This window comes from Capra hircus (genome assembly GCF_001704415.2).
Source record: "Capra hircus breed San Clemente chromosome X unlocalized genomic scaffold, ASM170441v1, whole genome shotgun sequence".
NCBI lineage: Eukaryota > Metazoa > Chordata > Mammalia > Artiodactyla > Bovidae > Capra > Capra hircus.
Window position 1 is genome coordinate 52,750,109 of NW_017189516.1, and position 16,479 is coordinate 52,766,587.

Below are 16,479 nucleotides of genomic sequence, written 5' to 3' on the forward strand. Positions count from 1 at the left end.
TAGAGTTGTCTTGGTTGTAGGTTTTTCTGTTTCATCACTTAAAATACACTGTGCCATTCTGTTCTGGCCTACAGATTTTATAATGAAAAATCAGCTGATAGCCTTATGGGAGTTCCCTTGAATATTACTTGTTGCTTTTCCCTTGATGTTTCTCATATTCTCTCTTTATCCTTAATTTTTGTCATTTTAATTATAGTGTGTCTCTTTTTGGGTTCTTCTCTATGGGACTCTGAGCTTCCTAGACTTAGGTGACTGTTTTCTTTCCCAGGTTAGGCAAGTTTTCAGCTATTAGATTTTCAGATATGTTCTCAGCCTGTTTCTCTTTCTTCTCCTTCTGGGACCTGTATAATGGGATTTTTAGTATGCTTGATGTTGTCCCAGAGGTCTCTTCAACTGTCCTCTTTTCATTTTTTTTTTTTTTCTGTTCACTAGTAGTGATTTCTACCACTGTCTTCCAGCTCATCAATCCAGTCCTTGATATCATTTAGTCTACTATTGATTCCTCCTAAAGTATATTTTTTTCATTTCAGTTACTGTTCTTCATCTCTGTTTCATTAGTCTTTATATTTTCCAACTGTTAAAAACTTCTAACTTGTTTTGTGCATCCATTCTTCTCCCAAGTTCTTTCATCATCTTTACGATCATCACTCTGACCTCCTTCTAAGGTAAAATGTCTGTCTCCTCTTCACTTAGTTCTTCTGGGGTTTTCTCTTATTCCTTCATCTGGAACATGTTCCTCCACTACCTCATTTTTATCCAAGTTGCTGTTGGTATTTTTCCATATGTAGTAGGTTAGTTATGTTTCTCAACCTTGGAGGAGTGGCCCTCTGTAGGACAAGTCCTATGCGTCCCTGAAGCATGTTCCCCTTTTGTCACCCAAGCTGTATGCTCTAGGGATTCCCCCTAAGACAGCTGTGTGGGTCCTTTTTTTGTGGTGGGCTGACGATGTGGGTGGTCTGATAGGCCCCTAGTCCAACTGGTTGTCAGGCCCTGCCTTGTATGGATGCTACTGGCTGCTGAGACTTGTTTATGAATGTCTGACTACAGAACTCCAGGGGGCCCTGGGTCTAGTACCAGCTCACTGGTGGGTGGAGTCAGTGTACAGGAGACTCAGGGGCTATTGTCCTCTCTAGTGGTGGGTGAAGGCAGTTCTTGGGATTAGTGCTAGACTACTGGCAGGTGGAGCCTGGTCCTGGAGCCTGGCTGCAGGGCCCAGGGATCCAGAGCTGGTGTCAGATCACTGATGGGTGGTGGAGGTTCCTAACACAGTTGAGTATGAGGTTTGGGGTGTCCCAAAACTTGTGTTGTCCTGCTAGTGGGCAGGGCATGTCCCAGGATTGGGTCTGATGTACTTTTGGCTGGCTGGGTCTACAAGTTGTGGGACTGTAGTTTTCTGGCATCTGGTGTCTGCCCTCTAGGGCCATGCCTAGAGGTGTGTCCAGAGGGGGCTATGAACTCATGTTCATATGAGCTCAGACCGCAAAGAATCCGCTTGCAATGTGGGAGACCTGGGTTCAATCCCTAGGTCGGGAAGATCTCCTGGAGAAGGGAAAGGCTACCCACTCCAGTATTCTTGCCTGGAGAATCCCCATGGACAGAGGAGCCTGGCGGGTTACAGTCCATGGGGTTGCAGAGTCAGACATGACTGAGTGACTAAGCACACATGAGCTCATGAAGTCTTTAGGCAGCCTATGTGCTGATGGGTGGGGCTGTGTCCCCATCCAGTTAGTTGTTTGACCTGAGATGCCCCAAAACAGGTGCCTACAGGCCACTGGGTAAGGCCACGGCTTGGTGCTTCTGAGCTAACGGCACCTGCCAGCACTGACTTCCATGGGGTAGAATAAGTTCCTAAATATGGCTGCTGCCAGTGTCTGTGTCCCCAGGATGAGCCACAGCTGCCCCCACCTCTCGGGGAGGCTCTTCAAGACCAGCAGATGGTTCTGGCCCTGCTGCTGCTGCTGCTGCTAGGTTGCTTCAGTCGTGCTCATCTCTGGCCGTGGCTCCTATGAAATTACTGCTTTTGCCCTGGATCTTGGTGTGCATGAGGTTTTCGTGTGTGTGTCCTTTAAGAGTGTTAAACCCTGCTGGCCTTCAAAGTCAAATGCTCTGGGGGCTTGTCTTCCCAGTGCATTGCAGGACCTCTGGGCTAGGGAGCCTGATGTGGGACTCAGAACTCCCCTGAGGGAAAAAACTCTGCAATGTAAGTATTCTCCAGTTTGTGGGTCACTGACCTTGGGGGTTATATATATATATATATATATATATATATATATATATATATATATATGTCTCTAGTTGTTAAAGATCTTTTCTGGTAGGTTTTGGTCTTTTTCACAGATGGTTGTTCTGCAGATGGCTGTGGTTTTTGTGTGCTGTGAGAGAAGGTGAGCTCAGGGTTTTTCTACTCTGCTATCTTGGCCAGAATTTTCTCTAGCTGTTCTTATATGTTTGCTTCTCCATGAGGACTTCAGTACCAATGGATCTAACCCCCTTTTAAAAAAAAAGCTTATGAGTAAGTTTTTGAAGGATTGTGTTAAATTTCTAAGTTAACTTAGAACTGACTTGTTTATGGTGCTGAATCATTCTATACAAGAACAAGGGATGTCCTTCCATTTGAGAAAGTCCAATTTTGTGTCTTTTAGGAATGCTTTCAAGTTTTTCCAATAGGTTTTGCACATTTGTGAAAAATTAATTTCTAAGTAATCTTCTTTGTTACTGCTGTAAATGGAATTTTCTATAGCACCAGGCCATCTAATTGTCTCTCATTTGTATAAATGAAGGGTATTGATTTTTGTGTTTATGTCCTGCTAGTGTACTGAATTCTTTCATTGTTTAAATTAGTTTTATCATTGATTCTCCACAATCTTCCTGGTACAGCATCATATCACCTGCAACTAGACCTAGGTTTACTTCTTATTTACCAATTCTTATACCCGTAATTGATCTATTTTGTCTAACTGCATGGATTAATCCCTCTAATATAATGCCAATTAGTACCAGATAGTGAGTATCCTTCCTTTGTTCCTGATTTTAGTAGAAATGCCTCTGATGTTTCCCTAAGATATTGGCTTTAGGACTAAGGCAGAGATATTTTATCCTGTTAATGAAGTACCACTCACTTCCTATTTTCTCAAGTCTTCATAAAGAATAGGTCTTGTATTTTATCAAAGGCCTTTCCATCATCTATGGAAGTAATCATGGATTTTTCCTCCTTAGATCTATTAACACAGTATATGATACTAATAGATTTTCTAATACTGAACCTACCTTCCATTCCTGGAATAAATCCCATTTAGTCATGGTATATTAATTTCTTAATGTGATACTGTATTCTGTTTGCTCAAAGTTAATTTACTTTTTAAAATGTATTTTATTTATTTTAGCTTTGCACTGGGTCTTCATTGCTGCGTGTGGGCTTTCTCTAGTTGTGGCAAGCAGGGGCTACTCTTTCTTGAGGTGCACAGGCTTCTCATTGGGGTGGCTTCTCCTGTTGCAGAGCATGGGCTGTAGGGCACACAGGCTTCAGAAGTTGTGACACACGGGCTTATTAATTGTGGCACACAGGCTTAGCTGCTCCACGGCATGTGGAATCTACCCAGACTAGGGATCAAACCTGTGTCCCCTGCATTGTCAGGCAGATTCTTATCCACTGTGTCATTAGGGAAGTCCTAATTTAGTAGTTTTGCATCAGTGATCATGAATTGATATTGGTCTGTCCTTCCTGCCTTTTACTCTCCCTGCTTCCCACCTTCCCTTCCATCTGTATGAGGTTTAAGTATCAAACCTTCAGCAAAAGTTCATAAAGGAAATGGTGAAGTTCTTTATTTTCAATGTGCTGAAACAACTTATAGAGCATTGGTATTATCTGGACTTTGAAGGTTTAGTTGAATTCCCCTGAGAAACCTTCTGGGCCTGAAATCACCTCCTTTGCCACCCTTGCTGAAGGAGAATTTCCACATGGACTTTAGTTAGGAGATACCCCTTGAATTTTCAGCTTACAGAGCTGGGATTTAAACCTAGTTAGACCCATGTCGTATCACTGTATCACTGATAACCTCAGGGACTTGACTGCCTAATTGTAATAATGATGATGATGTCTAATACATATTAAGTGCTTATTATGCTTCAGGTACTGTTTACATGTATTAATACATTCAATCCTTATTTCAGACTTATGAGGTACTAGCTCTTAGTATCCCTGAGACACTGAAATGATTGGCTGTTCAGGGTCACATAGCTCATAAATATCAGAGCTGGTCTTTAATTCCAGGCAGTTGGCTTCACAGTCCATGTCTTTAATGACCAAGGTACAGTATAATAGTTTGTAGAACTATGGATGATTATATATCAGAATCTCAGTATGAATGCTGTTTTAAAGGAAAAAAATGATTTAACTAAAGTCTTGTAAAGGAAAGAAGAGTTTCCATTTATGATAATGTATGTCTAGCAATTTGGCTACAAATTTCTTATCCCTATACCAACAGCTTTTTCTCTTTCAGCAGTATATGGCCTTTGTAAGCATAATGTACAGAACTGTGTTCTATTGTGAGTCAGCTCCAGGTCTGAGGGATTCAACTTGAATGGAAAATCTTCCAATGACCATGGTGACCCAAACTCAATCAAACAAATGAAACAGTTAAAGTTTTCCCAAATTACTTAGATATACTAAATAGTACCATTCAGATGGGTAAATTTTCTGCTTTATATAAATATGACCTCTTATTAATGTCTATTGGGAAAATGAAGTACCCTCATTGCTATTCATTAGTCTAAGCTTTTTCCTATACTCTTGCTTTGAAATTTAGACATTATTAAAAATTATGCAGATGAAGACAAAGGGTAATATTTTTATGTCATTTCTGTAAACGCTTAACATCTTCTCCCTCACCTCCCCCCGCCAAAAAAAAAAAAAAAAACTTAATGAGCCACAAAACATGTTATAATGAATGGGAAAAATATTTTTAGCATTTTTATGCAGAAAATGCCTCATTAAAAGCAAATGCTTCAGCAAGCAGATTTGAGCTTAATAGGAACTTTTGTCAAGTAGGGGCTTTTATGACAAATCACTAGCATGTGTAACTGTTCTATATAAAGACCTGGAAAGCCCTCAGAGGCTCTTACCTTCCTTTCTGGTCCCTGAGCTGCATTGCAGCAGTGTGGTTTGACATGGCACTTAGCAGACATTTGATGAGCCTGAAGGACGTGAAGCCTACTGTCTAGCCACAGGTAGGAAAAATGTCTGTCTACTGTTAAATATCACTCATTGTTTTATCTGGATATATCATGAGAGTCATTTAGATGAAATCTGTTCTCATCTGGGTGTCTGGCATCATGTGACCCAAATATTTTTATTCTAATTTGCATGTTATAAAAGCCATAAGGGTACAGAGTTTATAATCATACATACGACCGTAATTTCAAATAAAAAACTCAACCTCTCACTACACTATTATAACTTCTTTAGACTTAGGGCCTCACACTGGCATGACAAGGGTGCAGGAGTCCAACCACTCAGGCAGGCTATGTGGGCTGATTTGGTCACAGAAATAGCAGTCCCTCACCTCAATGATGGCAGAAAGTGCTCACCTATCCCTGCTGAGGCCTCAGAAGACACACCTCGGGTAATGGTGTTTCCAGGTATTCTGAGCTGGTCTCAGCTTCATCATCTCTGATCCATACCTGGGGGCTTGAGCCGAGTTACAGTCACACCCACCCAGGCAAGGCTGACATCACCAGTGGTGGTGATATCACTCTAGTAACTGGTTACTCAGAACACCCTTCTTTGTAGAATGGGGGAAGCATGAAATTATGACATGATTCATCTTTAAACAGTAATTTTTCACATCACGTAAGTTCTTTCTCAGTTCACCCTACCAAGACAGCCACGCTATCACCTGGCTAGTAACAATAGTAGTGGTTGCAGCAATTAACATTTACTGAGGTCTTGCCCTATGCTTGGCATTGTGCTAAGATCTTTGTATGCCATATCTCATTTAACCCTCAAACTCTATAAGCTAGCTACTATTAATATCCCCACATTACAGATGAGGGAGCTTAGGACAAAGAAGGTGAATAACCAGCCCTAAATCTTTCAGCTTGTATGCAGAAGAATTAGGATTTGAAGGACTTTCCCCTCTGGTTTTATTTTTATTAAAGTATAGTTACTTTACAATATCATGTTAGTTTCAGGTATACAACAAGACTATGCAATAAATCCTGTTTATCTTTTTTTATATATAGCACTGTATATGTCTTAATCCCATACTCCTAATTTCTCTTAGAGTCCTTAACTGTTACTGCTTTACAGCACTGTGCAGCCAATTAACTGAAAAAAAAAATCTGTATCCCCACTCTATTCCAAAGAAAGAAGCATTCCTTTCAGAAACAAAAGGGGAAAAATTCAGTTGTCAAATGCCCATAACTAGCTCTTTCAGGGAGCCCAGTCTCCTTTGGTAAGAGAAGGGACACTGACTCCCAAGACCCACTCAGACTTCCCACTGAGAAGGCACAGGGTGGCCGCTTGGCCACCCAGCTCACCGTTAAGAAGTGCCGGTCCTTGGCTTCGCGCCTCCTCTGGCTGTGAGCCGGGGGGTAGGCGGGCAGTGGAGGGGCTGCTGCCGGGATGGGCGCAGCAGCTCTCTGCTCCCGACGATCGCTCCGGCTCCGGTGCTCTGGGAGCAGAAAAATCAACAGTATAGAAACACACTTGGCATTTGCAATTTCTCTTTCCCCCTTGGGAGGATGAGCGAAAGGCTGGAAAAAAGTGAGTTTTTGCTAATCTAGCTCATGTGTATACCAAATAAGATTTTCAGAATGGTTCTGAACTAAACTTTTACTTCATAGTAATATGAAATTGGATGCCTACATTTCAGTGGGTCCATCTCAAGACGGATCACTCTGTGTTTGATATGTCTCAACACAGCTTGTTTCAAAACAACATGAGCAAGAAAAACAAATCTAGAATAGTGGTGCAAGATCTGCTGATCTGAGTCCTGGAGTGGACCTAGGCACAGACACGCCAGAGCCTCCCAGGGCGAGAAAGCATAGATGCTCACAGCTATCCAGAGGATGATGGAGCCAGCTCACATTGGCTCAGGGGCACAGATAGTTAGGCGTTCAGGAATTTTGCAAGCCAGCTTTTAAATTGTCAGTAACTTGAAATAGGCTATGGTGGGAATATTTATATCACAGAAATTGGTGAGTCCTACACATTAGGGCCTCATTCATTTATTTCTTTACTACATTTTTTGGGCTTCTCTTGTAGCTCAGTTGGTAAAGAATCTGCCTGCAGTGCAGGAGACCCAGGTTTGATCCCTGGTTTGGGAAGATCCCCTGGAGAAGGAAATGGCAACCCACTCCAGTATCCTTGCCTGGAAAATCCCATGGACAGAGGAGCGTGGTGGGCTGCAGTCCATGGGGTCACAAAGAGTCAGGCACGACTGAGCAATTAATGCTTACTTACTTAATTTTTTTTTAAAGAGACCGTGGCCAGCATACCATTGCACCCATCTAAGTCCTGTCACCCACAACACCCAGATGGTTTTCAAATTCTGGGTTCCTAGAGGAAGCAAAGGAATCCCAATGATGACAACTGTCTGATTTAGGAATAAAGCTACTTTGGGGAAAAAAAAAGAAATTTCCATGTGTGGGGTGAAGTGATCCTAACTGCATAATAAGAATCACAGGGACACTAGGAGCCCGGTTTAGCTTTCTGGGTATCTTGGTGAGCCTACCCAACATACCCTGACCAACAAACTGGCCATGACAAAGGCTGCACTACCTGCCAAAACCCAGCCCACACTCACATTCAGGGCCTAAAGTCTCGTGGCCCCCACCCAATATGACCAGGGTACAAATTTGTGCAGCAGGTGTCCTAAATTTCCTTCTGTTGTTTAAAGCTGCCATTACTCAGCACATCTACAATAATAATTGTGATGCCCAGTGTTTGCTGGGCAATGGGCATGCATCAGAGATGCTTTGCAAGAGCTTGTAGGTGCATTATCTTGACGATTGCACGAAGCAGGCACTGATAGTGTCCCTCTTGTGCAGATGCCTACATGGATCAGGGAGGCTAAGTCATTGCCGAGCTGTCACTGCTATACACTTGGCCCCAGGGCCCTGCTCATGACCACTCCTTGACCTGTAAGAGATCTAAACACACCTCGCCCATCAGAGCAAGATTGCTGGCATTTGACAGTATTTGTTATAATTACATTTTATCACATTGTAATTCTTTGGACACTGATAATATAGAATATTTGGCTACTCATAAGACAGTATTCTTTCCCCAGTATTGTTGTTTAGTTGCTTAGTCGTGTCCAACTCTTTGCTACCCCATGGACTGTAGCCCTCCAGGCTCCTCTGTCCATGGGATTTCCCAGGTAAGAATACTGGAGTGAGGTGCCATTTCCTTCTCCAGGTGATTTTCCTGACCCAGGGATCAAACCTGCGTCTCTTGCATTGGCAGGGAGACTCTTTACCACTGAGCCACCAGGGAAGCCCTTTACCCATATTAGGAAACAGCCAACTACACTGACCCTTCTTCAGGTGGCGTCAGGTGTCTTTTCTCTAAAGGCCCTGTAGTTCCAGGGCCCATTTCATCTCTGTCATTGCAGTGATAAATGTCAGGATCTCTCTGTATGTCTGCCTCTGTATAGAAGTCTGCTCCTGGACAACAGAGATTATAGTCAGCTTTCCATCACTGTGCCCTGCTGTGCCTGTGATATAGTGGATTTTCAGTAAATGTTTGTGGAGTGACTGAAAGGAAGAACAAATTAATGCTTTCATGAAGGTCTGCTTTTGTAACTGTAGAATGTACTCTAAAGCCCTATCTTTCCCATGGGCTGGGTACTGAGTCAGTGGCCTCACTGTACCCTTGCTGTTAGGCCCTTCTCTGGGTCTTGTTGCCCGTTGACACTGGCCTCCCTAATGCTGACCTCCTTCTTCTTTGCTGTATTCAGTGTGCTGCACTCTAAACCGGTACCTGAGCACTCTCGAGCCTTCTGATTTCTGTCCACGTCTGATTGGCCTGTCTGTGGGCCTCCCTGCCTCAACTGCCAACTTTGTCTGCCAGGAGAATGTGGTAGAATTACTCATCTTCCTTTGCTTGGGGTTCTTGAGACAAATGTTGACTCCCATTCACAACCAGAGAAAAGTCCTCAACCCCAGGTAGGTGCTCTTTGCTAATCTGCCTCCAGAGCCGTTGCTCATCAGGAAGACTTTATAAAAAAGTGTTTCTTATATGTAGTAGATTTACAACATTGTGCTAGTTTCACTCAGTCGTGTCCAACTCTTTGCGACCCCATGGACTGTAGCCCAAAAGGCTCCTCCGTCCATGGGATTTTCCAGGCAAGAGTACTGGAGTGGATTGCCATTTCCTTCTCCAGGGGATCTTCCCGACCCAGGGATTCAACCCGGGTCTCCTGCATTGCAGGCAGACGCTTTACCATCTGAGCCATCAGGGAATCCTTTATTATATATAGTAGATTTACAATATTGTGCTAGTTTCAGGCATACAGCTTCAGATTCCTTTCTGTTATAAGATACTGAATATCGTTCCCTGTGCTATACGGGTAAATCCGTGATGTTAGTTTATTTTATATATAGTGCTGGGTATCTGTTAATCCCATACTCTTAATTTATCCATCCCCCTTTGGTAACCACAAGTTTGTTTTCTATGTCTATGAGTCTATTTCTGTTTGGTAAATAAGTGGATTTTTTTTTAGATTCCACATATAGGTGATAAGAGATATTTCTCTTTCTCTGACTTAGTATGATAATCTCTAGGTCCATGCATGTTGCTGCAATATTTCATTCTTTTTTCATTGCTGGGTAATACCCCATTGTATATATTCCACATCTCCTTCATCCATCTGTCTGTTGATGAACTCTTATGCTGTTTCCATGTCTTGGCTACTGTGAACAGTGCTGCTATGAACACAGCAGTGCAAGTACCTTTTTGAATTATAGTTTTTTCCAGGTATATGTCCAGGAGTGGGATTTCTGGATCATATGGTAACTCTATTTTTAGAGTTCTATTTTAAGGAAACTTCATACTGTTCTCCATAGTGGCTGCACCACTTTACATCCACAACAACGGATAGAAGGGTACTCTTTCTCCACACCTTCTCCAGCATTTATTATCTGTAGACTTTTTCATGATGGCTATTCTGACTGGTGTGAGGTGATACCTTGTTGTAGTTTTGATTTGCATTTCTCTAATAATTAGCCATGTTAACCATCTTTTCACGTGCCTGTTGGCCATCTGTATGTCTTCTTTGGAAAAACGTCTAGTTATTGAATTTTTTTATATTAAATTGTATGAGATGTCTGTATATTTTGGGAACTAAGCCCTTGTTGGTCTCATTATTTGCAAATATTTTTCCCAGTCTGTAGGTTGTCTTTTGTTTATGGTTTCTTTGTTTATGATTGTCTTTTTGTTTATGTCTTTGCTATGAGAAAATCTATAAACTTCACTAGGTCCTATTTATTTATGTTTGTTTTTATTTATTTTACCTTGGGAGACTGATCTAAGAAAACGCTGCCATTTATGTCTGAGAATGTTTTGCCTATGTTCTTTTCTAGGAGTTTTATGGTGTTATATCTTATGTTTAAGTATTTAAGCCATTTTATATTTATTGTTGTGTATGGTGTGAAGGAGTGTTCTAACTTCATTGATTTACATGACGCTGTCCAGCTTTTCCAGCTCCACTTGCTGACAAGACTGTCTTTTCTCTAGTGTATATTCTTACCTCCTTTGTTGAAGGTTAATGACTGCAGGCATGTGGGTTTATTCCTGGGCTACCTATTCTGTTCTTTTGATCTATCTGTTTTTTCTCTTCTGTTCTTTTGATCTGTTTTTGTGACAGTACCAAGCTGTTTTGATTGCTGTAGCTTTGTAATATTGTCTGAAGTCTGGGAGGATAACCCTAAAGGCAATTCTTGGTCTTTTGTAGTTCCATATAAATTTTAGGATTATATGTTCTAGCTCTGTGAAAAATGTCATGGGTAATTTGATAAAGATCACATGAAATCTGTAGATAGCTTTGGGTGGTATGACTGTTTTTAACAATATTAATTCTTCCAGAACAAATGCATGGGAGATCTTTCCATGTCTTGGTATCACCTTCAGTTTCCTGTATCAATGTTTTATAGTTCTTAAATATGTCTTTTACCTCAGTGGTTAGGTTTTTTCCCTAGGTATTTAAGTTTTTTTACACAATTTTAAATACACAATAAATGTTTTACTTTCTCTTATATTTCATTGTTAGTGTAAAGAAATGCAACAGATTTCTGTATACTGATCTTGTACCCTGCTACCTTGCTGAATTCATTTATTCTAATAGTTTTTATATGGAGTCTTTAGGGTTTTCTATATAGAGTATCATATCATCTGCATACAATGACAATTTTATCTCTTCCCTTTCAGTTTGGATACCTTTTATTTCTTTTTCTCATCTAATTGCTGTGGCTAGGACTTCCAATACTATGTTGAATAGAAGTGATGAGAGCTGGCATCCATATTGGTGTTTCAGAATTGAGTGGGAAGGCTTCCAGCTTTTTTGCCACTGAGCATTGTATTAGCTCTGGATTTGTTATAAATGGATGTTATTCAGCATTACGTTGTTATACCCATTTTCGTGTGAGTTTTTATCATGAATGGATATTAAATTTTATCAAATGCTTTTTCTAACTTTATTGAGATGCTCATGTTGTTTCCGTCTTTTTTTAATGGCATATGGTGTATCACTTTGATTGATGTGTGTATGTTGAACCACCCTTGGAATGAATCCAAATTGATCATGATGTATGATCCTTTTTATATGTTGTTGGATTGATTTGCTAACATTTTGGTGGGGATTTTTGCATCTGTTGATACATGTATCAGAGATATTAAGCTGTAATTGTCTTTTTGTAGTCTCTTTGATTTTGATATCAGGATGATGTTGGCTTCATAAAGTGATTTGGGGAGTGTTCCCCTTTGTTTAGTCTTTTGGAAGAGTTTGAGAAGGATAGGTATGAGTCTATTTTACTTCTAGTAATCAATGTATTTAAATTATCTGTTTCTTGTTCATTGAGTTTTGGCAGGCTGTATGTTTCTAGAAATTTGTCAGTTTCCTCTAGGTTGTCCATTTTGTTGGTATATTACTGTTCATAGTATTTTTCTTATTTTTTTATATGTCTGCAATATTGGTAATTATTTTTCTTTCATTTCTTATTTTGTGTATTTGGGTCCCCTCTCTCGTTATTGGTAAGCCTGGTTAGCGATTCATTGATTTTGCTTACTCTTTCAAAAAAACAGCTCTTGGTTTTATTGATTTTTTATTTTCAATCTATATTTTATTTCCTCTCTGATCTTTATTATTTCCTTCCTTCTGCTGAGTTTTAAATGTTCTTTTTGTAATTCTTTTAGGTGGAAGGTCAGGTTGTTTATTGGAGATTTTTCTTATTTCTTGAGGAAGGCCTGTATTGCTATGAACTTCTCTCAGGTCAGGACTGCTTTTTCTGGATCCCAAAGATTTTGGATGGTTGTGTTTTTATCGTCCTTTATCTTGAGGTATTTTAAAATTTCCTCTTAACTTCATTGTTGGCCAATTGGCTTTTAGTAGCATGTTGTTTAGTATCCATGTAATTATTTTTCCCTCATTTTTCTTTCTGTGACGGATTTCTAGTTTCATGCCATTCTGGTAAGAGAAGATGCTTGAGATAATTTCTATCCTTTTATATTTGTTCAGACTTTATTTTATATCCTAGTATGTGGTCTGTCCTAGAGAATGTTCCATGTGTGCTTGAAAAGAGTGTGTATTCTGGTTTCCTTGGATGTACTGTCCTGTAGATATCAATCCATCTAACTATTCTAAAGTGTCATTTAGATGTGTCTATTGCCTTATTGATGTTCTGTCTGGAAAGCCTGTCCATTGATAAAAATCTATTAATGTATCCCCATCAGTTGCTCCTTTTATGTCTGTTAGTATTTATTTTATGTATTTAGGAGCTTTAGTATTGTGTGGATATATGTTAATGAAGACAATATTTTCTTCTGTTGATCCTTGTATCATTAATATAGTGTCCTTTTTTGTCTTTATTCATGGCTTTTGTTTTAAAGTCTGTTTTGTCTGAGTATCACTACCCTTACTTGACATTTCCACTTGCAGGAAGTATCTTTTGCCATCCCCTCATTTTCAATCTATGTATTTCTTTCACCCTAAAGTGTGCCTCTTGTAGGCAGCATATTGTAGGTTCTTATTTTATTATCCAGTATGTCATTCTATGTCTTTTTATCAGAGCATTTAGTCTATTGACATTTAAATAATTATTGATAGTATGTATTTATTGCCATTTTAAACGTTGTTTTCCAGTTGATTTTGTATGTCTTCCCTTTTTTGTTTTTCCTTTTGTAGTTTGATGGTTTTCTTTAGCATTGTGCTTGAGTTCCTTTCTTTTTAGATTTTGTGAGACCACTGTATGCTTCTGATTTGTGGTTACCTTGGTTTTCGAGTGTGTTAAACTGTAACTCTAGCTATTTGTTTTAGACTGATAGTCATGTGAGCTCAAACACATTCTAAAAACTCTATATTTTCTTACTCTCCCATAGTTTGTGATTTTGATATCCTATTTTACATCTTCATGTTTATCCTTTTGCTGTTCTTTATAGTTTTAATTGCTTTCACAATTTTAATTGTTTTTTTAATGCATGTATTGGCTTATCTAAGTAATCTTCAATACTTTCATATATTTACCTTTCCTGTTGTGAATTTCCCTTTCCTATAGATTCTTGCTATTTTTCTACTCAGAGAAGACCTTTCAATATTTCTTTTAGGATAAGGTTTAGTATTGCTGTGTTCTTTTTTAAACCTTTATTTTATATTGGAATATAGTTGATTAACAATGTTGTGTTAATTTCATGTGTACAGCAAAGTGATTCAGTTATACATGTAGCTATTCTTTTAAAAATTCTTTTCCCATTAGGTTGTTACATAATATTGAGCAGTTTCCTGTGCTATATAGTAGGTCCTTGTTGGTTGTCCATTTCAAATATAGCAGTGTGTACATGTTAGTTCCAAGCTCCCTAACTATCCTTTACCCACACCCCTCCCCAGTAAATCATAAGTTCATTCTCTAAGTCTGTGAGTTGGTTTTTGTTTTGTAAATAAGTTCATTTGTATCACTGTTTCTTAGATTTTGCATATAAGTGATATCATAATGATATTTCACTTTCTCTGCCTTACTTCATTCAGTATGACAATCTCCAGGTCCATCAATGCTGCTGCAAATGGCATTATTTCTTTCTCTTTTGTATGTACCACAGCTTCTTTATCCATTCCTCTGTCAATGGACATTTAGGTTTCTTCCATGTCTTGGCTATTGTGAATAGTACTGCTATGAACACTGGGGTGCATGTATCTTTTCAGATCATGTTTTTCTCCAAGTATATGCCCAGGGGTGGGATTGCAGGATTATACGGTAGTTCTATTTTTAGTTTTTAAAGGAACTTCCATACTGTTCTCCATAGTGGCTGCACCAATTTACATTCTCACCAACAGTGCAGGAGGGCTTCCTTCTCTTCACACCCTCTCCAGCATTTACTATTTGTGGATTTTTCGATGATGGCCATTCTGGCTGGTGCGAGGTGATATTTGACTGTAATTTTGATTTACATTTCTCTAGTCATTATCAATGTTGAACATATTTTCATGAGTATTGCTCTATTCTTTTAGTTTTTGCTTGTCTGGGATATTCTTTCTATTTTCTTTTATTCTAAATGATAATCTTGCTGGGTAGAGTATTGTACTTTGCAAGTTTCACCTTTAAGAGCTTTGGATCTATGTTGCCACTCCCTTCTGGCCTGCAGAGTTTCTGTAGAGGAATCAGCTAATAGCCTTTTTATACTCCCTTGTAAATGACTTTGTTTTTCTGTTGCTACATTTAGAATCCCTCTTTATCTTTCACTTTTGCCATTTCAATTATATATCTTAGTGTGGATCTGTTTGGGTTCATCTCATTTGGGACCCTCTGTGATTCCTGTACCTAGATATCTGTTTCCTTCTGTAGGTTTGAGAAGTTTTCAGCCACAAGTTCTTCAACTACATTTTGATTCCCTTTTTTCTTTCTTCTTCTGGAATCCCTTTCGTGTGGAGGTTGGCATACTTTACATTATCTCATAGGTCTCACATGTCACTTTCATTTTTTCTTTCATTTGTCTTTCTGTCTACTGATTGGGTGCCTTGTGTTAACTTCCAGATGACTTATTTGTTCCGCTATATAGATTTGGTCTGCTGTTTATTGGCTTTAGCTTGGTTTTTATCTCAGCAGTTGCGTTGTCTAATTTTGGTCTCCTTATGGTTTCTAGTTCCTTGTTACAGTGATCTGCCTTTTTATCAATAGTCTTTCTGGGGATCTTTAGCATTTTTATCACTTCCTTTTTGAACTTGGCGTCTGATAGACTGGCAAGGTCTGTTTTGCTCAGGGAATTTCTCTCAGTCTTTTTAAGTGGGAGTAGTTCCTCTGCATTTTCATTTTACTTATATTTCTCTTACTCCATGAATTTAGGAGGAACAGTTATCTACTGTGATCTTGAAGTGCTCTTTTCCTGTAGGAGTGTTCTGGTACAGACTATGTAAGTCGAGTAGTTTTTATGTGAGGGCTGTATTTGGTATGGATGCCTGCCACATCTTTCCTCAGCATGTGCTGGCCATTATCCTCCCTTGATGAAGGGTGTGTTTGGTGCTGTGCTGTCCAGAGCTTGCACTGTAATGTTGGATGGGGCCCCCTCTTTGCTCTGTAGTTGCCACAGTTCTGTTGGGGGCAGGGTCTGCTCCCCAGTTGTTGGAATAGAAACCCTGAGATCTGGTTCTCAGCTGTAGTGTGAGGTAGGTAAGACCAGAGCACTCAGCTGTGTGCCAGGACATGTGACTCTGTGACATATTCTGCCAGCCAGCGTGCACGTCTACAAAATCAGCTAATGCTGGTACCACCCAGAGACCCGTCTTGGCTGTGAAAACACTGATAATTGGCTTGGGTGGCAGCCTTGCCTTTGGTGTGTGCATGTTCACAAAGCATGAGCTCCTAATGCCCACTGAAGCAGTGCTCCGTGGTTACAGCACTGATAATTGGTTCCAATGTCAGCCCTGGTGTGTGTGTGTGTGTGTGTGTGTGTGTGTGTGCTCCCAAAGTCTGGTGTGGCTGGAGCCATGCACCTCTGTGAGCACACTGAGAATGAGGTGTCTATGGTGGACCTACACACAGCCCTTCCTGTGTCGACTGGGGCTCCTTTGGTGGACCTGTGCCCCGTCCTGTGTGTGCCTCCACTTATAGCCCAGACCACACTCCAGGCTCTTCTGGATATCTCTGCATAGCCAAACCCAGTCCTCTCGCCATGTCTGTCTACTGAAGCCTGAGTTTCCACACCTAGCACTGTGCAGACCAGCAGGTGCGCCTCCCTGGCTGGCAGTGACACGGCAGCTCAGTGCCCGTCCCTCT

General features: G+C 40.2%; 1 protein-coding gene across 2 annotated transcripts in view; it reads right to left on the reverse strand.

Moving 5' to 3' along the window:
• The window catches only part of NHS (NHS actin remodeling regulator), a 275,950-nt gene that overhangs the window by 42,515 nt on the left and 216,956 nt on the right, over positions 1 to 16,479 (reverse strand). For both annotated transcript variants that reach the window (XM_018043756.1, XM_018043757.1), the window contains exon 3: positions 6,538 to 6,671. In XM_018043756.1, the coding sequence (XP_017899245.1) occupies positions 6,538 to 6,671 (134 nt within the window). The remainder of the gene's footprint in view (positions 1 to 6,537; positions 6,672 to 16,479) is intronic.